The sequence below is a fragment of the Haliaeetus albicilla genome, chromosome 16 (genome assembly GCF_947461875.1).
Source record: "Haliaeetus albicilla chromosome 16, bHalAlb1.1, whole genome shotgun sequence".
In the NCBI taxonomy this organism is placed as follows: Eukaryota; Metazoa; Chordata; class Aves; order Accipitriformes; family Accipitridae; genus Haliaeetus; species Haliaeetus albicilla.
The window spans coordinates 32,539,675-32,564,709 of record NC_091498.1 but is presented as its reverse complement, the minus strand read 5'-3'; the positions used below and the strand labels follow the sequence as shown (position 1 = coordinate 32,564,709).

At 46.9% G+C, this 25,035-nt stretch overlaps 1 protein-coding gene across 1 annotated transcript; it reads right to left on the bottom strand.

Moving 5' to 3' along the window:
- Positions 1-491: 491 nt before the first annotated feature.
- DISP2 (dispatched RND transporter family member 2) lies at positions 492-21,571 on the bottom strand. Its single transcript, XM_069804370.1, has 8 exons — positions 21,443-21,571; positions 12,983-13,429; positions 10,538-10,567; positions 8,288-8,411; positions 7,202-7,317; positions 6,597-6,715; positions 5,526-5,623; positions 492-4,883 (listed from the first exon to the last, which is right to left on the bottom strand). The coding sequence occupies exons 1-8, from the start codon at positions 21,508-21,510 to the stop codon at positions 1,464-1,466; spliced, it is 4,422 nt and encodes a 1,473-aa protein (XP_069660471.1). The 5' UTR covers positions 21,511-21,571; the 3' UTR covers positions 492-1,463.
- Between the last annotated feature and the right edge of the window lie 3,464 nt (positions 21,572-25,035).

Below are 25,035 nucleotides of genomic sequence, written 5' to 3'. Positions count from 1 at the left end.
AGTGTCCTCCCACCCCGTAAGGGGAAAGGAGGCACCTGTGTAAAATGTTTCCAGACTTTATTGGATGTTTTCGCACTGTTTTTCCAACGCAGTTTTCAAAATGGGTGAGAAGTCCCTCCAAATAGCAATGGAAGCAGCTCCCGTGTGGAGAGGGTTTCAGTCAAGTGTTGGCTCGCAACCTGAGGGCAGCTCTGGTCGCCAAAAAACCCACCTGAACACCCAGTATGAGAACTGCACTATGAAAATACAAAACTGAAATAACGTCATGTATTTCAAGTGTTGTTAGTAGCTTTAAAAGAGCATATTCCTAATGGACATAAGGCAGTCGGGGCCTGTCTCCCACAGACCAGGGAAAACTACTCGTGGGTGTCAGAAAGAGCAAATCTTTTTAAGATGTATGCTTTCCTGTTGCTGGTTGTATTGGAAAATATATTAGGTGCTTGAAGAAAATGAACCACATTGTTCTTGGTGAAAATTAAGCATCACTCAGATTTAGGAAAGTTTGTCATAAGCATTTATTTTACGTCAACTTGTATAGAGAATGGTTTTTTCAACAGATAAAGGCAAGGAAGTGTTTCTTTTCCTGTTTATTTCTCGTAGAGAAAAAAAAAAGGTAAAATTCAAGATTCACCAGATATGCAAATTTTAAAAAGTTACATGTTTGTGGGGAATGCCTTGAGTGGAAACAAGCTATGAAGACGACACACAAAGCACCCGAGTCACTGAGGGGACGAGGACACTTTTCTCAAAGGGGAGATCTCACACTGAAAATCTTTGGCAGTACTAGAATTTCTTCTGATAAAACAAACTGAAATTGTTACTGAAAATAGATTTAGGCTGGATTCTGCAGCCTGCTCCATGATCGGTAAGAGACTGTATCAACTCAGAAGTGCCGATGAAATTTTTTTTATAATATTTGAACTATTTTGATGGGATCAGTGAACCTGGACTTCACATAAAGCAGTTTCTGATTCAGTAGAAAATGAAAGACTTTCTTTTTTTATTAACAATACCCTTTTCACTTGATATCTAGATTTTCAGTTGCGGGTTTGGGGTTTGGATTTTTTTTTTTTTTTCATGAGCTCTCTTTCTCTGTTGTTAAATATCTGGGGAGATTCATCTTCGTATTTCTCTCCTATGTGACCTTGACAACAAACCAAAATCTAATCACCTTGTAGGAAATGACAAAACAGGTTTACTTGGTGAGTTTTGCAGTACAGCTGTGAATATGGCACCAGACACTGGAAGGTCAAAGGGCTTGTACTCCATCAAGACTGATCTCACATCCTCTCACTAGTATCAGATTTGCTGGTTCTGTGAAACCACAGGTATTTGCACAGCTGAAACACTAAGAAATAGTCTCAGCTCTAGGAGAGGTGGGAGGAAAAGACTGATATTTACAGTTCCAAGGAGATTTCGACTTCCCCTTTCCCTAGCAGTACAGTTTTGTTTTCTGCAAGGTTTCAACTGTTGTAACCAGAACTTTGTGCGCTAGATCGTTTGATCCAAACATCAGGCATGTCTGGTTGGCTGTTCGGTAACACAACTGGACCGTCGCTCCCTAATCCAAATCGATTTTTCCATGAAGAGCTGTTCTGCTGCGATGCTGCTGGAGAGATATCAAAGACAGTCTCCCTCAGGTCCAGCCGCAGGGTATCTCTCTTCCCATTCAAGTAACCTCTCTCTGTTTGACTGTACGAATCAGACAGCTCTAAGACATCGGGACAAGAACTGGCTGATTCAGCAAGCTTTAGGCCTTGCTCAAAATCGCTAATCGACGTCTCACTGGAGATGTTGAGCATGTCAAAAGAGCTGCCAAGAGAACAAAGGCATCTGTGAATTTTGTAGACATCAGCAGCAGGGAGATGGCTGTTGTCTGAGGTATAATCCGAGTGCTGCTGGGCGGTGTCACTAGAGCACTGTGATTTATTGAGCTGTCCTTCTTCTTTCATGCCAGCCGGCTGGATATGGTCCAGCCCAGACCCATCCCAAGCTTTCAGACCATACTTTCGACATCGACAATCTCGGCAGAGTCTCTCCCTGTGAATTTCTGCTTCTGAGTTGCTGTGCTTGTAAGGAGAGGAAGTTTGCAAGGCAGGACACTGGCACAGGCCAACCTGCTGGTCTCCAAGGGTCTCCTGCAGATTTTGTCTCTCTCTTTCAAGGGAGGGGTGGATTCCTATTCTGGGGCATCTGTTGTCTTCAACTTGGGTGTCTTCAGAGAGCACTGACGGCCGGTTGGACAGCTTGCTTGTGGAAGTGCTGTTGTCAAAACTGTCACTGAGTTTTCTGGACAAGGGCTGGAGCTCGTATTGCTCGTTTGCAGTATTGGACTCCTGGACCTTCCGCAACCGGCTTTGCTTCTCACTCCCCCCACAGGCAAAGCTTCCATTCAGCCCCGAGTCATCAGAATAGTCTTTCATGGTGTGGGCACAAGGCCAAAGGATCTGCCCACAGTTCTTCTCTGGGCCGAAGAAGCAGCACAGTGACTGGAAGAAGAAGCTGGCAAACCCACAGCTGATACACTTGATCATCATGATGAATATCCCCAACTTCCTATACGCCAGGACCGTCGCAGGCAACATAATGACACCTGCAGAGAAGAGAGCAGAAGCTGCCATGGCCGTGGCACAGCTCATCTGCTTCAGGGAAAAGGCCACTCGGCTCAGGCGGTCAGAATGGGGGCACAGGTGATAGGAGATGCAGTAGTTGACGGTAAAGTCAACCGAGAGACCTACTGCAGCTGAAATGAAGAGAGACTCCACTGCATTGAGCTGCCACTCCAAGAGGACCAAAAGGCCAACAGTCACCAGGACAGTGCCCGCAATGGCAGTAACAGAGAAAACACTAAGGAGAACGTTCCAGGTAGTGAGCAGCAGCACCACGAAGGAAATGGCTATGGAGAGCCCCATGACCACCATCATTTCTGTGCTGAGACTGTGCTGGAGGTTGTACAGCTCTAGTTTACTGGTAAACCATCCATTCTGAAGCCCCACAGGGGCAGTTTTCATTTCCTCTGTTACCCAGAGGTTGATTTCCTCATAGAATTGTTTGGCTTTGCTGTAGTTGAAGCTATAGTGATAAATAGTTTGAAACTGCAGCACTAAGGCAGCGAGATTTCCCTCCCCATCAAACCTGAGGCCCAGATCGTACGTTTCTGCCCCTTCCCTGCCTTGCTCCAGGAGCATCATTTTGATGCAGTGTAGGAAGACTTCACTTCCATAAGGGAAGGAGAACTGGTTACAGCAAAGGTTGAAGCTGTGGTCTCGCTGGGAGCACTGGCGACTGTCCATCCACCTGAGGAACTCCTCCATGAAGCACACGGTAGATTTCTGCTCTGTGTCACGATAATAGAAAGTTTTGTTCTTCACTTTTTGGCAGAATTCGAGGAGCCACTTCTGGGCATCAGGGTTTTGGATTGTGAAGGTGACATCTGTCACTAGGGTGCCGTTGCTTTTTGGATTGAAATGGTCCCCGTTATCCACAGGCAGAATGCCCCAGACTATCGTGACAGGCATACGCTGCCCTTCTCCATGCTCCAGCCTCTCAAACATGAACTGGTGGCAGTACTCAGAATCGTACCTCTCAAAGGGGTGGCTCAGTCTAAACACCTGGACAGATGACGTCTCAAGAGTTGGGAGTTTGAGTTTTGGGTTGGAACAGGAAATGTAGGCACCTCCTATCGCTAAGGCAGCAAACCAGCAGATCCAGATGTACCGAAACTTGATGACCCCACAAGGCAGAAGCTTTTCAAATAGTAGCTTGGAGGTTTCAGACAGTGTGTTCTGGAGACCCCTGAGAATGTAATGGAGGGAGAGAGCGACTCTTTTATGGCCAGTGTTGTTCCAGTAGTCTTCTGGCTTGTAAATGCAGGTTGTTGCTATGTAGCGCTCATACAGCACAGCCGAAGAAGGAAGCCAAGTCATCATGAATACCAGATTCACCAGCACAGAGGTGCCCATGTAAATAGCAAAGCACCGGATAGCTATTATATTGCTAATGTAGCTGGCATAGAAAGCAGCACCTGTTGTGAAGCAAGATGCCAGCATGAGATATGCAAAATGGTGCATGGTTTGACTCACCCACTGAGAAAGCCCAGCGGAAGGGTTCTGGTTCTTGCTGATGTTCCAGAGGTCAAAGAAGACAAAGGTGTGGTTGGCACAAATGCTGCTGAGAATGACGACTGCTGTCAGGTTTACAAAAGGGAAATAGGTGAATCTGAAGGCCACCTTGTACAAGAAGTAGGAGATCATTAAAGAGCTGACAACAGCGAGCAGGACCATTACGGTAATAAAGACTGAGCGTAAATAAAAAGAAATGCTTAGAAAAATAGCTAATATTGCCAGGACTGGATACTTAGTATCCAGTAAAAGATAGTGCTGGAATAGTTTTTGTTTAAGGCCTAGGTCCATTCCAGTGATAGATGTATAGTTATCAAAGAGATCCCAGGATTCCAGATTGTCTAAGTAGATCCCCATCATAGATGCACCTTTCCTTGTAGGCAAAAACAGCAGGCTGTATTTGAGAGATGGCACTTGGTACTCAATCGTCTGGGGACTAAGAAAGTCTCTGTCGACCAAGAAGTGAAGAAGCTGATAAATGGCATTGAAGCGGGTACATTTTTCTGGGACTTGGGCACACTGAGAGTGTTTTTGTCTCACGGTCTCAGGACCTATGCAAGACGGAGTGAGGATACCTTTATGGTAGTCTGGAGCACAGGCACGAAGGAGAGCCAGGGTATGGGAGATGTCTCCTTGGGTTATCTCCAAACACGAAGACCTGTTGTACAGGACAGCAATGTAGTTCCCCAGAGACCAGCTTGGGCAGCATTCGTTAGCTTCAGTACGTTGGCAGAGGTCTCTAAAATGAACATGTGAGCGTATCTGAAAAACAGAGGAGGGAGCATCATGTCAGACCCTCTCTGCACGCTTCATCTTGCAGCCCCATAGTGTTCCTTCCTCCTTGCAGTAATCCTCCTCTCCAGGTGTATAAGCCATCACTTGCCATCCTCCCAATGGCAAATTGCAAATACTAGAGCTATTGAAACATGCTAGCCTTTTGCAAAAATTAAACCCTGTCCATTATTTATATTTTATAACCTCTGATTTGAAAATTTGGATCCTACGGCAAACACAGCTAATCCAATTAAACTTCCCAATTAAACTTCCCACTTGCAAGACTTGCTGTCACAGTCTCCAGGATGATAGCTCCATTTCAGTAATTAGGTTCTGCTGCCCAAAATTCTCAGCTGCTTCTGATGGACACCTTTGGTTTCTGGACCAAGCTCTTGTTCAGTGTCCGTTTATTCTTGTTTAATGGCAGCTGCTACTTTGCAGCTGGACTTTAGTGACAGGTGGAATCATCTCTGTATTGCTAAGTAGGTAGAGTGCTTTCGAGTCCTCTAGGCTGAAACCTGTTCTATAGCTTATGTTATTTTTGTCTGGCTTCCTTTCAGCTAGAGATTAAAGATTGCGGCAGTCAGAAAAGAGACAGCATGTATATATGTTCTTCCTGACATTACTAACCTTGTCTCGTTCAATTTGACACATGGACTGAATAGCTTGCAAGTTCCATAAGCTCCCAGCAGTTGTGGACATAAATACCAGCTGGGAATAGCTCTTTTCTGAAATAAAGAGGAAAAAAAAAAAAAAGAAAAAAAAAAGGATTAGGTAATGAAGATGAATCAGCCAGGCTGTTTGGAGTAGAATCTCTGTGCATAGAAAAAAAGAATAAAATATATTTATTGCTGTCTATACGACTGCTATGGAGGACTCCCTGAAGGGATGCAGGTCACAAAGACAGTAGCTTGTAGTGAGTGGTAGCATCTGCCTTGTGTGATCTGACCTCTGCTCCTCGCCCATCTGTCAGCAGCAGGAGAGCAGCGTTGGGGCATTTTCAAAATACACTCTCTGTGCTGTCAGCATGCTTTTAGTGACTGCTGGCATCTGGTTCTGCACCCCTGTTACAAGTGAGGAGCTTGAGTTCAGCCAGAAACTCCCAAGGACCTGCAGGGTTTGGCGTTTGACTGATTTCAGAGGTGGAGTAGAGGCAGGGAAGGGAGTAAAAACACCTGCATGCTGTTCCTCTTTCTTCTACTTACTAGTGTCCATTTTGGGACAAACTTTGGGTGTCCTGGAGTTTTCCTCTTTTTTCTCTCCAGCTTTTACTGCCACTTACATTTTTCAAGAAGAAAAGAAGGAACAGGGAGGGAGTGGGAACAGAGGGAGAGTGGGGCACATGCCATTTTTTCAGAGTATTCACTTTTCATATGGGTAAATAGGGAAAGCATTAGTCCTTTTACTGGTGCTTTTAAGGCATATTTCTAAAGGGAAAAAAAGACGTATGGCAAAAAGTTAAGAAGGAGAAACAACCCTTCTCCAGAATTTCAGAACAGGCCTTTTCTAACCACTCAGTTATGAAGTGCTGGAAGATCACCACCTGAAAGGTGGCATAGCTTTTACAGGGTGGTATTGTATACACTGCTTTCTTAGATCACTTTCAGAACATTTTCCTGTGACCTAAACCACCTTGACAATTCTGTATGCTGTTCAGGTCTGGGTGTGTACTACTTACTACCCCATCGAGATTTCACTCACCTGGGGGACCACAAAAGAAACCATCTGCTCCGTAGATTTGTTCCACCATTCTCCGTGTCCTCGCTTCTTGTTCTCCCTGAGCAGCTTTCTGTCCTCTGCTAATGCCAATGTCATCATAGCTAGCAAGAGATCAGATTATTGTTGTAACTAGAGATCATCTGGCTATGAGTTACATTCACTGGCAAGGCTCTGGTGCCACACACAACACTGCTGCAGCAATAAGAGTCATCTCTTCAAGTCATAGTCTTGAAAGAGCATCGCTTGGATGACAGCTTTTCAATATTGGGTTGACTGTGCCCCTTTATAGGGATCTTGATAAGACTAAGTGAGAAACTGCATCCCCTTGTGCAGACATGCTGAATCGCCTCTGCAGTCTCTTAAAGGTAAACAGTAAGTAAACACATGAAGAGTTTAGAGCCTAATTCCTGGTTTCCAGAATAGGGAGCCCAAGTCCATTGCAGGCAGACAGACTTTAAACTCTCCGGTGCCTTGGTCATTTTTAAGTGTAGCATATATGTTGTAATTCACATAGATATCTTGGAACATTGAATCTATAACTTTAGAGCCAACATCTTCCTCAACCTCCCCAAACCAAACTCAAATACCTTTTCTTCTCAGCATAGGGAGAAAGGGAAAAGGTCTTCTTGTAGCCTGTGTGGCTCTCTACGTTCCTCCACACAACGAGCTTTCTGCCAATGTCAGTATCTCGTGGCTCGAAACCCTGCAGCCAAGCAAAAGGGCTTTGTCATCAGCTTGCATTTTAGTTTAGCTTAGCTTTCCTTAATCCTCCTCCTAGACACAGAAACTATATGACATTATTACTGCATCTTGGAGAGATACAGAAATTGAATTTTCCCTGGAAATACTGCATCCCAGAGCTGACAGAAAAAAATATTTCTCTTTTCCTTTCCTTTTTGGGCAAGGATGGCTACAATTCTCTCTCCCCGATCTCATAAGACTCTTCTCCTCCTCTTCAAGTAAAATAGTCACTTACAGAAATGGGAGTAATTTTCCTCTTCCTGGGCAAACTCTAGTCTATTCTTATTTTCTCAGGATTCTTCCCTTAATGTAAGACAGGGATGACTAGATAATGTGGGATCCTGCATGGAAAATGGGACCCTGTGCAGCAGTGCTCAGAACGGGGCCGTCTCTCCATTTCAAGAGCCTTGCATGCAGGCTGTAGGAGCCAAAGCCAGATCCTCCATTCAATCTCCACCCAGCCTAGCTAGTCCTTTCGGGCAACCCCAGCCTTCCAGCAGTGGAAGGGGAGCAAAAGCAGCAATCCCGGTTTGTTCTGGCAGTGTCTCCACACCAGGGTGAGGGCACTAGTGCAAGTCCACAGCATTGCTGAGAGATGGGCTGGTGGCTGCCACTGGCACAGGCTGTGCTCTTTCTATGGTGTCAAAGAAACAGCAAATACTGTGCATTACTCTGACACATGTTCATTCTGAAGGAATCTTGCTTTGGTTGCATGCTGTGAAGATGTGGGTTATGGACAGCAGGTCACTGATAAACACGGTCATTTTTTCTAGTGGCTTTAATGTCCTCCTTGATTTACTCTCCTGCCTTGCTTCCTCTATCGGCAGAGAAGGAAGAAAGTAAAGGCTCATTTTATATGGCAGAAAAAATATATCACTGGTTGGCCCATGGCTTTTCCTTATGTTCATGTTGACGTATCTGTAGGGACTCACCATTAAGGGTTCTGAAAAGTCAGGCAAATTTCCAACAAGCAGGCCAGCTACAGTGCAAACCACAGCCGTCACTGAACACAGCACCAGGACGGCTATGGGCCACTCCGCAATCACTTGAGAATAACTGGAATCAACAGGAGAAGAAAAAATGCAGCTGTTAAGGCACTTCTGCTCTTAGCACGAAACCTGCTGTTGAACCAATGTAGTGTTAGTAAAAGGAAGTAAAAGAATTAGGGCTTTCTGGTTTGAGCATTTATTTATTGAAAAGCCTAGAGGCTCTAGTACAGCTATTAATGAACATATTATACCTCCAACTGGATGTTTGCAGGCAATTCTAATTAACTCGGGTAATTACATTTTGCCTCCCTACATTTTCATGCTTTTTCAATCAGAAATAATAAAAACCAGACTCTTGCATCCTAAGGCAACATGAAGCTTTAAATATTTAACTTAAAAGACTGCATTTAAAAAGAGCTTCTTCCTTCCCCCCTCCCCCCCCCCCCCCCTTGGGCAATCTAACCTAGTAGCTGCCTAACAGTTTGGCCTGCAGATTTTCAGCCTGTGGACCCTAAGAAGTCTTTGGGTTATTCTGACGAGTCCCCTAAAGATAACTAACTCAAGCAAGTCCATTGTCATTGGTCTAAATTCACTCACTATATAGGGGCCTGCCTTACTGTTGGAAAATGTACGGACATCTGCACAGCAAAAAAGGATGGAAACCACCGATCTGATGTGTAACCGAAGTTAGGATTGCCAGCAGCATTCACGGAGTGGACAAGTGGCTTCTGCATCCACAGGATGAGTGAATGTCACCCTGATACCAGCCTCAAAACCAAACACTGAACCTACAACGAGCATCTGCAAATGCAGCACAGTGGTTTTCCTTCAGGGTTTGGAGAACACCTACAAGCCCCCAGGCCAGGGCTATGCCTGGAATACATATCAGTGTGGTATGGTGGCACACACATTCTTAATGACATTTCTGTACGAACAAAACCCTTCCAGAGAAGCAGCTTACTCTGGCCCAAAGTATTTTTGCCAGTTACTTTTGTTCTTAAGAGCTGGTCTAAAATTTTCCATCCAAGGTCTGTTTTTCTTTTGGGACAAACTGTGTTTCCTATAGGATGATCTGTCAAAGTTACTATCCGACAGTTTTTTACCAGTGCAGGGTTTACTGCCTCAAGATTTTTGACTTCTTCAAAAATATCTGTTAAGAGATAAGATATTGGAATGGGTTCCTGTTCTGGTTTGGCAGGTTCTGGGTATTTCTTCTGTATTCTGATGTATTTCTGAAATATAAGAAATTCTTTGTTTAAAAATAGTTGACAAATATTTGAGCTATATGAGGAAGTAAAATATTTATGAACTTTAGAGTGGCTGTGCTGGTGTGTATCAGCCTTGAGGTGTAAAGTTCCTGCTTGCCTGCTCTTTTGCTTCTCTTGCCTCCAGCTTCACTGAGTCAAATAATGCAGCTATTTCTCATCATCAGAAATCATCACAAGCCCTTCAAACAGCTTTTCACATGACTTTTGGTTAGGCCTGGTAGTTTTTTCAATTTAAGACTGCCTTACCAAGTTTGTTTTCATAGATGAAGGCTTTGCTATGAAAATGAACGAAAATTGCCCTTTTACACACTAGAGTACCCAATTTCTAGAGGCTGGCTTGGGTGATTCTGTGCCCAATTACCAGAAAAAAAAAAGAATCAGCTGTGGTATCTGATGATGGAAGATATTCACCCAAACCTTCCAGAAAAAATAGTTTACAAAAATCAGCTTTTAAACAGAAGCTGAAAGCAATCAAATTATTTTAATTTTGAGAAATGTATTAAAAATCCTCTGTCTTTTGAAAAGATGTCATGGATGGGGCTATCCTCCTGATTGCTCATCTGGTAGGCCAAGCTGGATTAATCCCATATATATGTACACACATATACAGACACACACATACATATAAGATTATTTTTTATATATATATAAAAATCTATTGTATGGACTAGAGCCAGGCACCTGCCCCAAGAACAGCTATCAAGACAGTGTTGCTATTCATTAATGCAGGCTAAATTGATCTCACAAGGAAATTGAGATTTTTCCAAGCAGATGGGAAGCCCTGCGCAGGGAGCGCTGACCTTGCCTCTGAAGCTGGGCCTGTTGGGGATGTCACCAGCAATAATACTCTGCATTTCCTAATAGCAGGGTAGGAGAGCAATGATAATGGGGTAGAAGGACAGGAAGCTGTTGATATTAAACATACCTTTTTGGCATCCTGAAAGCTTTGTCATGTCTGCAGACAGAAAAAAGAAAAAAAGATGCGTTCATTTATTATTTTCCTACGAAGCACAGTGCTGGGCTGTTAATGAGCAAGTTAACCCCTTCAGGGGCTGTAAAGCACCAAGCAGAGCCATTGCTGCAAGAATACTGGCACTACAGGAATTAGTTTAATGAATAACAGAGTCTTTTCCTCTCCCATTGGCATTTTAACCAAACAGGATGGGAAGACATGTAGTCACACCGCATTTTTGCCCCTCTAAGAAAGCCCCATAGAAAGTAATGGTCATTAGCAATGTAATCCTATAGAAATCACACTGCAACTCTTATCCATGAAAACCTGTTTTAAGTGCTCGCCTACTGAATTTTTAAATTGTTTCTTGACAAAAGCATACCTCTTTATTAACCTTTGTGAGTTGGGCTAGCAATGCCTATAGACAGTTTTTATTTCCTGTTTAGCTCAGCAAGGATTTTCTGAAAAGGTGGCTGTCATTTGTTTCCTGGGCCCTTCCAAAGACAGCGTTTGTCCAGACTAGAGGAGCAGAAGGCCAGTGGAGCTGCTCAAAACATTTTACCAGGGTTTCCTTCACAGAGGAGCATTTGTTATTCCTACTTGTAGGGCTCTTCGGAACAAAATAAAGAAGCCTTCCCCAGGGGATCCAAGGTTACATTAATGAATCCCTGAGGGCAAGCTTTCCACTGACATTTAACAAAAAACCTGCACCTCAGTGGGTCACCATATCCAAGGGATCTTTCATTCTGCTCTCCGTTTGCACTGAAATGTCCCCTTAAAATATGCCCCAGGCCGGCATGGCCTTGGGTTGCAATGCAGCTTCCAGCGAACTGCTCCCAGCTGTGTCTTCCTCCTCTCTCTGCAGCCATGCCAGGCTAAGCTCAGTGAGTGCTCCCTCCTCCTGTCACCCTCCTCCTGTGCTCTTGGCTTAAACTGGGAGAAGGTCCTGCTGCACTCTGACATCTGCGTGGGGCAGATGGCCCTGCTCCATCCTGGACAGCCAGCTGATGACCTTGTGGCAGCTCATCCTTCCTGGCAGGTTGTTATGAACGGAAGAAATGAAAAAGCAATGGAGGAGAGTTCCCCATGGAAAAGTCACTCTCAGTGGCACGTGTAATAAATTATATTGTGTTTTCCTCATCACACTAATGCTCTGTAGATTTGGGAGAGAGAGGAGCAAAGAAAAATCCTTACCAGATTATTAAAGAGAGGTCTCTTTCTGGCAGCACACTGCCCATCCTGTGCTAATTCTCTCACAATAGCTTCTCAAGCAGATTTGCTTGGATTAAAAACCCCATTCTAGCATTATTCTGTTATCACTTTTCTGTCTGCTAGTGCTGCACATTCTGCCAGGGATTTGCAATCCAGCTGTGTTTCCTACTTAAATAACCTGTTACAGAGAGTGTAGCTGACAATTTTGTTGATAGCGTATGAGCTAAAAAGGATCCAGGCTCCACTCCTCTTGACTGCGATTGCTCTACACTGCAAACACAAGCAAATTAAATCCTCTGTTAGTGGCTAGCAAATGAGACCATAAAGGGCTTTTGTGCCTAACCCCACACCGCTGTGCAAAGGCAAGGAAGGAATCCTGTGCCATCTTTTATTGGACTTTGGTCACTACTGCTGTGGTAGCACAGGGATCATGGTCTTTAGTGCCAACAGTGGACTCCAAAAGGCACAGGCAGCGAGGACGGATGATGCTGGCTGGAAGGAGCAGAGGCTGTAGCTCAGGCTGTTGGGGAAGCCCATCCTGTATGAATCCTTACAGCACTGCCCAAGAAACATCCACCACCCAAGCAAGTCACTGGAGTCCTCTGCACACAAATGGAGTTTGCCCGATTCTGTCATGGATGATACAGAATTTAAGCCCTCGTTGCTGCCCAACCTGGAAAACCAAATAGTATTCCCCACTTTTCTATTTCTCACTGCTTAGCTGTAGCCAGTGCTTACCCTCTGCTGCCTCACCCTTCCAGCACAGGCAGCAGCTTCGCTGGGGGCAGAAAAAAAATTAACTCTGCTCTTATCACTGAGAGACTCTGCCAAGATAAAGGATTAGCCAGCTGGATGTCTTGCAGTGCAAAAGGAGAAAATGCAAAGATCATAGAAGATGGGCATAATCACAGCTGCATGATCTAAGAGCAACTGAGTGACCTTGGCTTTATCCAATGAGTCACCTTGAGAAGCAAATCCTGCCTCTCCCTGGTGTGGGAATGGCAGCTCTCTGTACACCCTCCACAGAGGGGGAGAGAGCAGACGATCCCACCGTGCATTTTGGGGCAGCCGCTGCCCCAAACTGAAGAGCAAACCCATGTTTCATGCATCCCCACTCAGACCCTTCTCATCCCCTCCTGCCTCCCACCACAAAGTTCCGGAGATGCTTTTTGAAAGCCCCTGAGCTGGTCTCCATGTGCCTCTTACCTGACTGTTACAATGTGATGCTGCACTGGCCGTCGCTGCCCAGGGGACCACTGTTTCCAGGGGGTTTCCGAGGTCTCCTGGTGAGAAGCTGGTGCGGGATCACCACTGGAAAGGTGGGAACACAACATGGGCCTCTCACCGTGCCCAGGGAGTGGGGGCAGGCCGTAGCTGCCTCGGGGATCCTGCTGGTTGCAGGGGTAATACAGGTGATGCTGCTGCAAGTCCTGGGAGCTCGATGGCACCTGACCGTTGGACTGGGTGGAGACTGGCCCAAGCATGTGGCTGGAGGAGGGCAGGTGGTCTCCTCCCAGCCTGGGGGATGCAGGAATGGGGCAGTGATGGACCGGGCAGATTCTTTCCCAGGAAGTGCCACTGTAGCTGGGCTCGGTGTTCCCAATCTCTGGCATGGCAAGGCATGTCTGGCAAGGTCCTGCATTTTGTTTTTCTCTGCGAGGGAAAATAAAGGTATGGTAAAACAGCAGAGCAGTAGAAAGGCTACTCAGGGGAATCGCATCCTGCAAACTGGAGACTCTCACAGGCCTCCCACATAACACAAGATGTAAAACCTCACCCACTATTTGCTGTACCAACAGCCAGTCTTGGGGCTGAGCTGGATTATGCTTTTTATAAAGACATCCATGACTCACTTGGGGATTCCAACTGATGGAGAATCCATCACGTCTTTGTGTGTGTTGCTCCAGAATTTTGAAAAAATTGAGTAACATCCCCTCAACCAAATCTCCAAGATATTTCACTGTGGAGGGGGCAGAACACACTGGCTGGTGATAATGGCAGGTTCCTAACTCAGGACCTCAGAGTGACTCCAGACACCTGGGGAAACAGAAACCAAAGGAGACTGCGTGTGCAGAAGACAATCAATTATCTGTGCTTCTTGGGAAGATGAATTTGTTTGATTGCTCTGCAGAAGGATTGGCTCTGCTCCACGTTGGGAGAGTAGGAGAGTGAATCACCCCTGGCGCTGAAAAAAATGAACACTGAACCTGATGGCTGTGATGGTGTAAAAGGGGCTTCAGCCTCCAGCCTGGCCCATGCCCTGACGGCTCCCATGTCCTGCAGACTCTCCACTGGGCTCTTCAGGAACATTTTAGACATACATCTCCCACGGATGACAGCAAGAGATATTATTGGTCTTGGTATGTAGGAAGGGGATGGACTAGGATCTCTCAAGATCTTTTGAAGCTTCACTTTCCTCTGACTGCTCAATTTACTGACACAAAACATTTGCAGACTTCAGTTCCCAAGTAATGAGGTCTCTGCAGGATATGCTTTCTTCTCTCCAAGGAATTTAAAAATTATTTCATTCCTACAGTTCTTGATTTATGGAACCTGAGAGATTTTGCTAGCTTGGAAAAAGTTTGAGTAATACATTGAGGGACTAGTTAGTCTGCGTGACACTGAAAAACCCTTCACATACAATAGACTGAGGTCACAGTGACCCCAAAAATGCCTTAGGAATTGCTGTCTCAAGAGACGGAGCTGGTCCAGGTGTTGGAGTTTCAGCAGCACTGTGCAACCTGGAGCTCAGAAAGAGAGCACAATATGGAAACACAATATGGTACTTGTTCCGAGCACGTGCTGTGGTGTCTACAGCTGACTTATGTGTCTTGCCTGAGTGTCTGGCATTGAGGATTAAGGACAACAAATGATTCAGGCCAGCTAGAGTCACAAAATGTCTCAAATCATCGAAGAATTATGAGTGCTGGAGCAAGACTAGATGACATGAACTTTAGCCTGAGGCACCTGATGCGATGTGGGAAAAAATGAAGGCAGAATGTTTGAGAAGGGAATATTTTTGAAAATTTGCAGAGTCCCTCTCATTTCTTTTTCAGACAGCCATGGAAAAAGACAGAATTTTAGCAATTACAAGTCTCTGGAATTGCACCCAAAGTTAAATGGCATGATACTATCAATGACAAAAGGGTTTTGAAGAATACTATTAGCTCAATATTGCTTGAAAATTGGTATTTTTTTCCAGAAAAAAGGATATAGTTGCCTTGGCATCTTGTGCTGTGTAATTTCCAACATCAATTGAGTTTGTCAACACTGAGAAACTATATTTCATGATTGTAGAAAATGGGCTTATTTAATTAAAATCATTACAATGGAGTAACGTTTGTGGTAGCAGTTATACCACTGCTGGTATGGAGACTCGTGGCACAGACATTGCACTCTGCTTTACTTCCACAGTGTACCAGTCCAGGGGCTAGTAACAAAGAAATCTCGACTGATTAGACACCATCCAATGCTAATTTTCATTTTTAAGCCAGAAGACAGCTACAGCATAGTTAAAGACATGGATGGCATGTTCAGGGGTGCTCATTACCATGACACTGACTTCAGAAGCAATAACCGACATTCAAATGTCGATTTTCTGAAGCTCAGGCCACGCAGGAGGGGGGAACTATATGGGGGATTTTACTTTGCGTTGTCAAATTCCTTTGCTGAATATTTTTTGGTAGTGGCCAAGGAAGGGGAGAAGAAATGGCAAAATGATATTAAAATAGTCTGCAAATACCAGTGTCTGTGTAAGTGAACTTCTTTGCATCTTTGGACGAGGCCATACACCCAAAGAGAGCAACGTTGGACAGAATCTGTGAGACCATTAACATTTCCTATGACAACAGATATACAAAGTGGCTAGAAAGAAGTCAAAGTTTGCACTGAAGCAGGTGCCAGAAAACCAGCAGACAGATGTGTGCACACCTCATTGAGATAAGCTTGACAGGTTGTCCCCAGCAGTTCCAGTGCTTGGTTGCCTCTGCTCTGCAACCCAAAGTACTAGTAAGACTGGAGCTAGTTCAATGTAGCAAGAGGAAGTGCTGTTGGCCAAAGCAGGAGCTCCTGAACAGATTGTGACAATGATACCCCATTCACCCACAGAATTTGTCAAAAGAAATAATATCAAGCATGTTGCATGAACTCCTTGCTGTCCTGTCACAGATGGATTAGTGGCAGGATTACCCAGACTTTCAAGCGCATGATTTGTGTTATAGCTCTATATAAAGGTAGGTTACAACAGAAGACTACACATTTGTCATTGGTGTATATGAATGCGATACATGAGATTATAAATCACATGCCAGCAAAGCTGTTCATGAGATGTAATCTAAAGTCTTGTCTGGACTTGCTACAGCCTCATCAGAGTCATCCCTGCACCGGGAGGGATTCAGGTTCAGCTGTACTGCTGCAGCACAGGGCAGGTGCACCGCAGAGAGATGGAAGAAAGATCACGGTCTGTGGTAGTCAACGTATAAAATGACATCTTTAATTAGTCATTGCCCATCTATGCTAATTATAGAACCAACCTGACTGGGAGATGCTAACCACCACATACTCTATGGCTCTGGCAAGCTGCAGGGGCAGTTTGTCTGGGAGAGCTGACCTGGAGAGTCCCTCAATCCACTCTCTCAAGCTTAGAGTGTAATTCATCTCACTCCTCCCAGGAGTCCAGTGACTGCATCTTATTTGGGGCTTGTAGTTTTGTACGAGTTGTCCTGGGTCAGGGAATTTTCATCAGAGTGCTGCGATTGTGGTCATGTTATGCTTTGGCAAGAGCTTTTCTCACTCCCTTTTTGATGCCTCTAAGTTACTATTTTCCCTCTACCTTGATCCTGTTGTTTTTCCTAATTTTTGTACACTTTAAATAGGCGATGGTTTCCTACAATGCATAGTAATTCGCAGAGACACTGCTGCACTGAGAGTTTGTGGTTTCAGTATTCCCACACCTGGTCAAAACCAAAATTCTTTTTCATTTAAACTGCTGCATCTGCATAGGAGATTGGGACCGGCGGCTTTTCATAACTAAATTAGTCTGATGTTCTGCCACATCTGCCTCATCTGACAGTGACTATGTAACACTGGACAGAACAAAAAGGCTTTCAGAAAAAACACTTTGAAGATGATCAGGAAGATGCAGGAAACATGCAATGAAAAATTCCTCCTCCAAAACCCCCTCAGCTACAAAACCTCCTGGTGGGGAAAGCAGATGACAAACTCTTGGATGTCACAGATTGCCTCCAGTTTTTATGCACATACGTTAATACATTTGATTCTAATATTTCACATGAAAGCCCATTCTTCTTGTTTACCATCTTTGCTGCGAAACACTGTGAAGTTCTGTTTTCCCCGCATGTAGTCTTAACTTAACTTAATCCTCTGCCTGCTCAGTGACTTCATATTTTAGAATAACTTTGGCTAGTTCAGATCATTCACTCGTGACTCTTCTTCATTATCTCCTTTTCAGACTAAACAATTACAGTTCTGTCAATCACCCTCTGGATATGAGTTGCCTTATGCTCGTTTCTCTCCAACTCCATCACGATGTGACCTTGGTTATCCAAAATCTCCAGGGAAACCTGGAGCTCGCAAATAATGATCGATTTGGATAAACACTGCTGGCAGTTCTGCAGAATTTGAGTCTTCACTTGCTACACTCCCAATTAGCCATAGTGCTGGCGGGCTTAACGTTTGATATGCTGAGGTCTGCACCAGAGATGTAGGCTGGTCCTTCTTTGCCTGCAACCATGTCGCTGTTAGTTTTCTGGGCCCACAGGACCCTGAACTATGCTAGAAAAATGGTTGGGGGGGAGTTTCTGATACCTGTTTACTGTCAGGCAGGAGAAGAGGTGGGCAGAGCACTGCACTGGACTCTGCTTGCCATGCTGACACTAGCAAAGACTAACATCAAGGGAAGAGAAACTTTTTTTTTAACGTTCATTCCCAGTTTGGGCCATGTCATATATTTGACATCTTTGGGATTGAGTGGGCAGAAAGGGCGTCTCGGCCACAGAAAAGCCTACAGAGGCAGCCCGACAGCCTCCATTTTCTTCTTCAAGCTCAGCTGGATGCAACCAAAGAGATGCTGGGAAAAGAGAGAATGAGGAGGTGTGGGGCAAGGAGAAACTGGAGTTAACTGCTCCTGTTACCCGTGATTATGAGTTGCATTTCTCACACTATTTCCTTCCCCATCTCTTCCCTTGAGATGTCTAGACAGTATAATAATCCAATTTATGAAACTGCTCAAGTCACTTTGAGCGCAGCAATGCTTTTCTGAGATGAGTACCAGGGCACAGGCAGCCTACTTTATGTGGGGGAACCAGCAAAAGGACAGAAGCTTCTTCCCACAAGAAGACATGCAAGATAAGGTCAAGATTTCTAAGGAGATGGCTTTCTGCCCTTCCACCTCTGCTGGGATGCGGAGCAATGGTAGGCACTCCAGAGTCTGTGGCAGGAGCCAAGGGCTGAATGCTATGGTGGGCTATCTCCCTCCTCCCAAAGACCAGCATCCCGCTAAGAAGCTCGGACACTGCCCCGCAGAAGGTGTCAGCAGGACATGGCTTTAGCTGCTCACCTCCCCACCAGCCTGAGCATCAAAGCCCCAGCAAGAGGGTTTGCTGGAAGCATGCCGTGTTGGCTGCCTGCCCCCAACTCCTTCGCCCTCAGGACTGCTTCACTGTGCCAGCACACAGAGCTGAGCTCAGGCGGAGGAAGGTTTGCGGGGCAAAGAAATGACAGCATATGGTCACCTTCCCTTTCCTCAGCCACTCCATTTCTTTGGCACATCTCTGGTCTTGCTTCCCTCTGAGCCATGCAGCAGAAGAGCACAGGCGTCTCTGAGGGAGAAATGGGCCAAAAATATTCAGAGTTTGGAAGGAATGGCTTCTTTATTGGTCTGCTAATTCTACCCTTGTCCCCAAGACCATTTCTATAAGCACTTCTTTTTTTTTAGTAGAAAGATTATCTCACCCTTTGCATACTAAGGAGAGGATCAGGAAAGCAGCACTTTGCATATGAAAGATGGGAAACACCTACCAAGTGAATGGAGCTGTCTGATGCCTGAGTCAAACTACAACTTCTGTTGACAGAAGAATCTCAAGGGGGAATAAAAACAAGCGCGAGAAAGGGCAAGAGTCTGTATCTTGACTACAACCAGAGCCCTTTTTCCCTGGAACCTTTGCTCAATTGGACATTAAGCACTGCAAAATCTCATTCATAAAAAAAGAAGCGAGTTTTATTTTCTTTCACTTTTTTTCTTACTCTAGCAAGGTTTTGCTTGCATATCAGCTGCACAAGTTTTCCCAAATGAAAAAAAAAAAAATTCTTTCTGAATTAAAACCATGTGCTATAGGTCAGCTCCCATCTAGACTAATGGCTTTTTCCTGGAGAGCTGTAAATGACTTTTTAAGAATGGGTTTTTATAATGGAATTTAAATAGAGGTTTTCTCTTTGAACATAGCCCCAGCAAAACAGCAGTGGAGCTCTCGAGAAAAAAGAGCTTCTTTGCTTGTTTTATGAGGAGATAAGAGTGCCCTTTTCCAGAGATTAGGGAAGGGTTCATTGCGTTTCACTCTCACCTTGTTATCTAGCTCCCCTGTCTAGCTGACAGGGAGAGACAGGCACCTCATAAGCAATTAATCTCCTCCTTAGGCTGGGTCAAATTCTCGTGCACTGAAAAATGTCTGTGTAGTTGCTATTTGTTTTGCTTTTTTCGTCTGGCAGCAGAATAGTGAGTATCCTTGAGAAGACCTACAATCTTTTTGTTAATGAGACTCCCAAGTATGTTAAATCATCATGAAAAATTAATGAGACTGCAAAACTCTGCTTCCCACGTAGTCTGCCAAGAAAAGTTTAGTTTTGTAACCCTTTCCATTGACTCGTCTGAACAGCCTTACCTTTACCCCAGGCAGCTACTGCTGCTGCGGGTACGGGTATGTGTGATGGGATACAACCAGACACAAAGGGCTCAAGATCCTCACCCAGTCTTTGGTGCCAGAATAGGTCTGGATGCAGCTTGCTCTATCTACACCAGCAGTGTAAAATGTGCTGGTAAAATCATGTTTGCTAAGCCTTGTTTTTAAGAAAAAAACGAAATTAAATGAAAAGGGAAAGGAAAAGAAAACAACACTTTGCTACCCCAGACTGAAAGAGGCTAGAAGGAAGGTAGTGTTTTCAAACATCTGTATTTTTCTGATGATGAATTGAGCATTGATGATAAAGAGCATTGGCGAGGAGCAGGGGATGGGGACTACAGGGCTAACCCTTTAGTGGCTATATGAAGAGCCTTGCATAAAGAAGCATTTATGTATACGCATGCTCAGGAGTGAGAGCGCTATCCTCTTGTACTTTATTGCCATAGATTTTAGTTCCTGAGTGAGCAGCATGAATGAAATTCAAAATACTCCTGTTTCAGATGGCTTAACTCATCTCTATAACTTTAACTCTTACAGGCTGCAGCATTAATTTCAAAAGACCTGTTTGAATGAGCAAGGGTTACTGAGGCGAGCAAAGCTAAGAGGGCTTCAGTGATAGCTCTGACTCCATCGAATGCCCAAGATTTAAAACGATGCTGGATTGCCTAACAGTCACTCAGCAAGCACAAAGACCCGAAAGCACACCAGCCTCTGGCTGAGATATTCAGAGCTGTCTAAAGAGAAGTGACTCCCCCGCTGGCTCCCCCAGGCAGGTGGGGATGTCTCAGTGTGGATATCCTGTACCAGACAGAAGGGAAACTCTTTGGCTTTCAGAAGGAATTTGTGTGCTGCTGACCTCGGGGTGTGCTCTGGTCAAACAGAATCCAAAGAGCTCAGAAGATCTGTTGCCTCCAGTCTAACAAATGGCAATGTGCTTGCAAATTTGGGGATGGCTTCTTGCCCGTGATCATGGGCTTGTTGACCTTTCCAGAAAATGACAATGATTGTGGCTGCCAACCCGGTTTAAGACACCAGGTAAGGGAGCATATGGCGCAGGGGGGAGAAGACGAGAGCTGCAGGTCTTTATAGAAAAAATCTTTGGAGTGAGAGCCGTGCTTGCCCATAGCCTAGCGCAGTGAGGACCCTGTCTGAAACATGCTGAGCTTCACCAACAATAGCTCACCCGTTGCTGCAGAAGGGAGAGCTCACCATGTTGCAGGATAAAAACCTGCCAGGGAGGCCAAGCCAGGCGGTCGCCCCCCCCTCCCGCCCCCCCGACACAGTGGGCTCCGCACAACATGCCTGGCCCCGTGCAGGAGCACTGGGGGCACCGGCCGGCCGGCCGGCCCCCGTCTCCCAACCCCACAACCGAGGGGTCGGCAGCTCGGCAGGCAGCTCGGGGCTTTGCCTGCCGTCTCGCTGGGAGGACGGGACGCACCTCAGCGGAGCCGGGAGGGGGGGGGGGCTGCGCCCAGCTCCGCACCCCCGTCCCCGGCAAAAAAAAATTAAAAAAAAACGGTGGCACCGGCCACCTCCGCACCCCCAGAGCCGGGGGTGGCGGCAGGGCGGCAGCTCCCACCCGCGGGGACACGCCTCGGCCCCGCCGCACCGTGCGCGGCCCGACCCCGCCGTCTGCCCCTCCGCGCCGGGCACGGCACCGCTACCGGCTGCCCCCGTCCTGGAGGGGAAGGAACCCCCCGCTCCCCCCGCCACCGGCCCCCGGTGTCCCGTCGGGGACCCGCGCTCCTACCCGGGCGAGGCGCGGCGCGTCCCCTCGGGCCGCTGCTCCCGCCGCGGCGAGCCCGGCGCGGCCTCCATGGCCGGCGGCGGCGGCGGGGCGCTGTCCGCAGCCCGCGGTGCTGAACGCTGCCGGCGGCGGCGGCGGCGGCGGCGGCGGCGGCGGCGGCGGCAGCGCCCCGGCGCGGTTCCGCGCAGCGCTTGCGCGGCCGCGGAGGCGGGTCCGGCGCGGACGGCCAATAGCCGCGGGGTGGGAGCGGGGGAGATGCCGCCTGCCCCGGCGGGCTGCCTGCAGGGGACGTTGGGGGGACGGGTGAGCACCGAGACCGGACCGATCGCCTCCTCCCTTCGACCCCGGGGTCAGCCCGGCTTTTGGGGAAGGGAGTTGAGGGTGGAGGGTGCAGGGCGGTGCGAGGAAGCAGGGGCTTCTCCAAGCTGGGGATGGACCTAAACAGCCTCGCCCGGCCCCAAAATCCCCTCGCCGTCAGCCCGAGCAGCGCATGGTTCCTGAGGAAAGTCGGCTGGGGCGGGTTGGGGGGGGGCTGCAGGGTCAAAGAGTGCACAGATCCCTCTGGGTGGCGGGGCCATCGGCTCAGCGGAGTTGTGCTCCTGCTTTGGTCCAAGGTGGGACAGCTCCCAGAAGCACTCCCGGACCTGCGTGGCAGGTGCCGGGCAGCATTTTGAAGCATGTGGGTTCACCCTCTGGATTTTAGCAGCATTAAATAAGTAAGCAATTCCTTGACGTAGACGGTAGTTTTGAAACAACGGAGTTGAAAGCACAGAGAACGTAAGGAGGTCAGACCCCTGCCCCTCCTTGCAGGATCTTGCTAGCGTTGTCTGTTGATACCATGAAATTGCACCGAGTTGCGTGGTAGCCACGCATGTCCCTTTGTGCCGTGGGGAGAGCTTCCCACAGAGCTTGTGGAAGACTCGGGGTGGCTGCTCATTCCACAACCTCTCCCATGCCAATGACCATGATGTTGCTTGTGCTAGGAAGGGCCTGAGCCTTTCTTGTGACTGTGTGTATGGCCTTGAGAGTGGCAGTGACCTTCTCCTTTCTCATCATCCTGCGTGTGGCCATGGTGATGGCTATGACCTTCTCCCTTCTCATGGCCATGCCTGTGGCCCTCGCTGTGGCAGTGACCTTCTTTCTCATGAGGGTGGCGTCCTTTTTGCTTCACGTGCTACAGAAAAGCCAAGGCAAAAAGGAAGAGTATTAGACCAGAGAGTATCCCATAACCCCCACTAATCCTCTAGCTGCTTAGAGTAAGCCCTTCCTGCCTTAATGACTTAAACGCCCGAGATAGTTTAAAGAACATAAAGCTTTTCCTAATGCCAGGGTGGGTGACATTCTCTGACGGTAGGCTGACACCTCTCCCAACCCGTCAAGAGGGAGTTTCTGAGGACAGGCTGCAGGCAGCGCCGGTGTCCCAGTGCAATGATCCCTGCTGGGTTGGGTCGCAGGGTGCTGCCCACATCCAGAGGATCCCAGGGTGCTTTTCTGCGCCTTAGCCATAGAAATGTTGCTTGCCTGGTAGGATCAGATACGCTGCAAGGAGCAGCTACAGAGTAGCTTGTATTATGTGGCCCAGCAGGAAAGTCTGAAACCTGGTATCTGTTGAAAAGATTGGCTGGCATTAATGGGATGACAAGGACATGGGTGCTATTTCCTTTTCTTTCTTCCCAATGCTAAATAATAACACTTGCAACAGTAATGATAATAATAAAGCCATGGGAGCTAAAGGATGGTGGGAATAGGCTGAATTGCAAACATCCCACTGCTTCTGACAGACAGTTGCATCTTACAGCTTTTAGTTTGGCTCAGCCCAATGTGTGAACTCCTTGTCTGTGAAGTGGCGGTGATCACACTTCCTCACTCCTACAGCTTGGCAGGTTTCCTCGGTGGTCTGCAAGGTATTTGACACATGGATTCTTTTCTTTTTAATTGCCCTTACCCAGGCACTACAGCAGGGCTTATGTTCCCAGCTAGCTGCGCAGCACTGCGCGAGGCAGTCAGTGGGGATGCCCACATCCCTCTTGGGGCTGTTGTTACATGGCCAGGGCTGGAGCGGTCGGTCAGTATGTCATGTTGGCTTTTTTTCCCTCTTCATCAGCATGGGAGCTGGCTCTTTGCCATGGCAACCCATATCTGAGACCTGCCAGCATCAGATGGGTCCAGCTGGTCCCTGGTGTCCCTCCGATGTGGAGGAAGGTGGAGGAGGGTGAGCGAGAGGGACAGGGAGAGAGATGACCAAAAAAAAAGTAGAAGGAAAGAGAAAAATGGCAAAAAAGGGAGGTGTAGGGTCAGGAATATTAAAAAAAGCCCACAGACAGTAATGGATACCTGTGGAAAAGAGAAAAAAGCTGATGAGCAGAGAAAGGGGGAGAGGGGTAAAGGAGAGGGAAAAGACATGACCAGGTGAATGGGACAAAGATGCACTGGGGGTGATGTAAGAGGTGGCCAAGGGGTGAGGCAGGTTTATGAAGCTGCTATGCTGCAAAAAACTCTCTGTCATGCGAGACCGCAATTTTCTGCTGCTGACCCTGAGAAACTTAGGCGATCCATCAACTACTCCTCTTTCATGAGAAGTATCCAAGAGCAGAAAGCCTGCTGGCTCGGGGCTTGAGCTCCCCAGGCAGGGCTTGTAAACCTCTGCTAGTAAAAGGCTTAGGTATTCACACATGGAAAAAGGTCAGAAAGCACCGATCCCAGGAGAGCCAGGGCAAACATTTCCTCTCCACCTCATGCCCGTTGTCTCCACAGGAGGCAGGGTGAGGTAGTTAGGCTGCCAAGGGGACTGCGTAACAGAGCCCCAGGAGGAGAGTTGGGTATTTTTGACACTAATTGGTCTTCGTGGCAATTGAAGACAGATTTCTTACGTCTCCTGCTTGACCTGTGAAAGAGAGAAGAGAAAAAAACTTCGCATTTAAGCTTTGATATATTTTTTACTTGAAGCATCTCTTCTCTTTGTTTTGTATAGCTTATTGCTTCTCCTAGCCCTCCTGCTCACCATCCACTTGCATTTTTTTCACAAACAAAAAGCAAAACATTGTCTCTGCAGCTCTCCTGTGTCTCAAGAGAAGTCTTGACTCAGAAGCAAATGCTACGTTTCACTTGCTGTGTGTGCAAATTCCCCCCAGTTTGGAGACTACTCCCTCTCCCACCAAAGTCAGTAACAAGGCTTCCTTTATCTTTAGGAGTACAAGACAAGCTTTAGGAGTACAAGCCGGGCATATCCTTAGGAAAGTCTAAGAAGGCAGAATAAGGCTTTAACTTGATGGGCTGGCAGACATGACCGAGAGCATTTTCCAATGGATTTGCTTTGCGCTACAGTCACAGTTCAGCGTGGCTCATTTCATGGTGCCCTATCTTAGCATGGTTACTTTCAGCACAATTCATTTTCCTTCACCGTAAATCAACATTTCCCCAAGCAGAATTTAGCTCGGTTCATGATGTCCTGACTCCCGTTAGCAGAGCTCAGCATTTCACACACCAGCCGCTGCTGGCTCAGCGAAGCCCACGCAGCAGCCAGGCAAGGCAGGGTGCTGAAGCGTGGTGATCCCAAGCTCCCACTGTTTTGCAGTCTCTTGGCTGGTTGCTAACAT

Bases quoted from the DNA above. Each gene is read 5' to 3' on its own strand.
- DISP2 (XM_069804370.1), bottom strand. From the start codon at position 21,510: ATGGAGGCCGCGCCGGGCTCGCCGCGGCGGGAGCAGCGGCCCGAGGGG. The intron at 10,568-12,982 runs GTAAGAGGCACA...TTCTGTCTGCAG, and splicing joins CATCACATTGTAACAGTCAG to ACATGACAAAGCTTTCAGGA. The intron at 5,624-6,596 runs GTGAGTGAAATC...TCTTTATTTCAG, and splicing joins TTTCTTTTGTGGTCCCCCAG to AAAAGAGCTATTCCCAGCTG.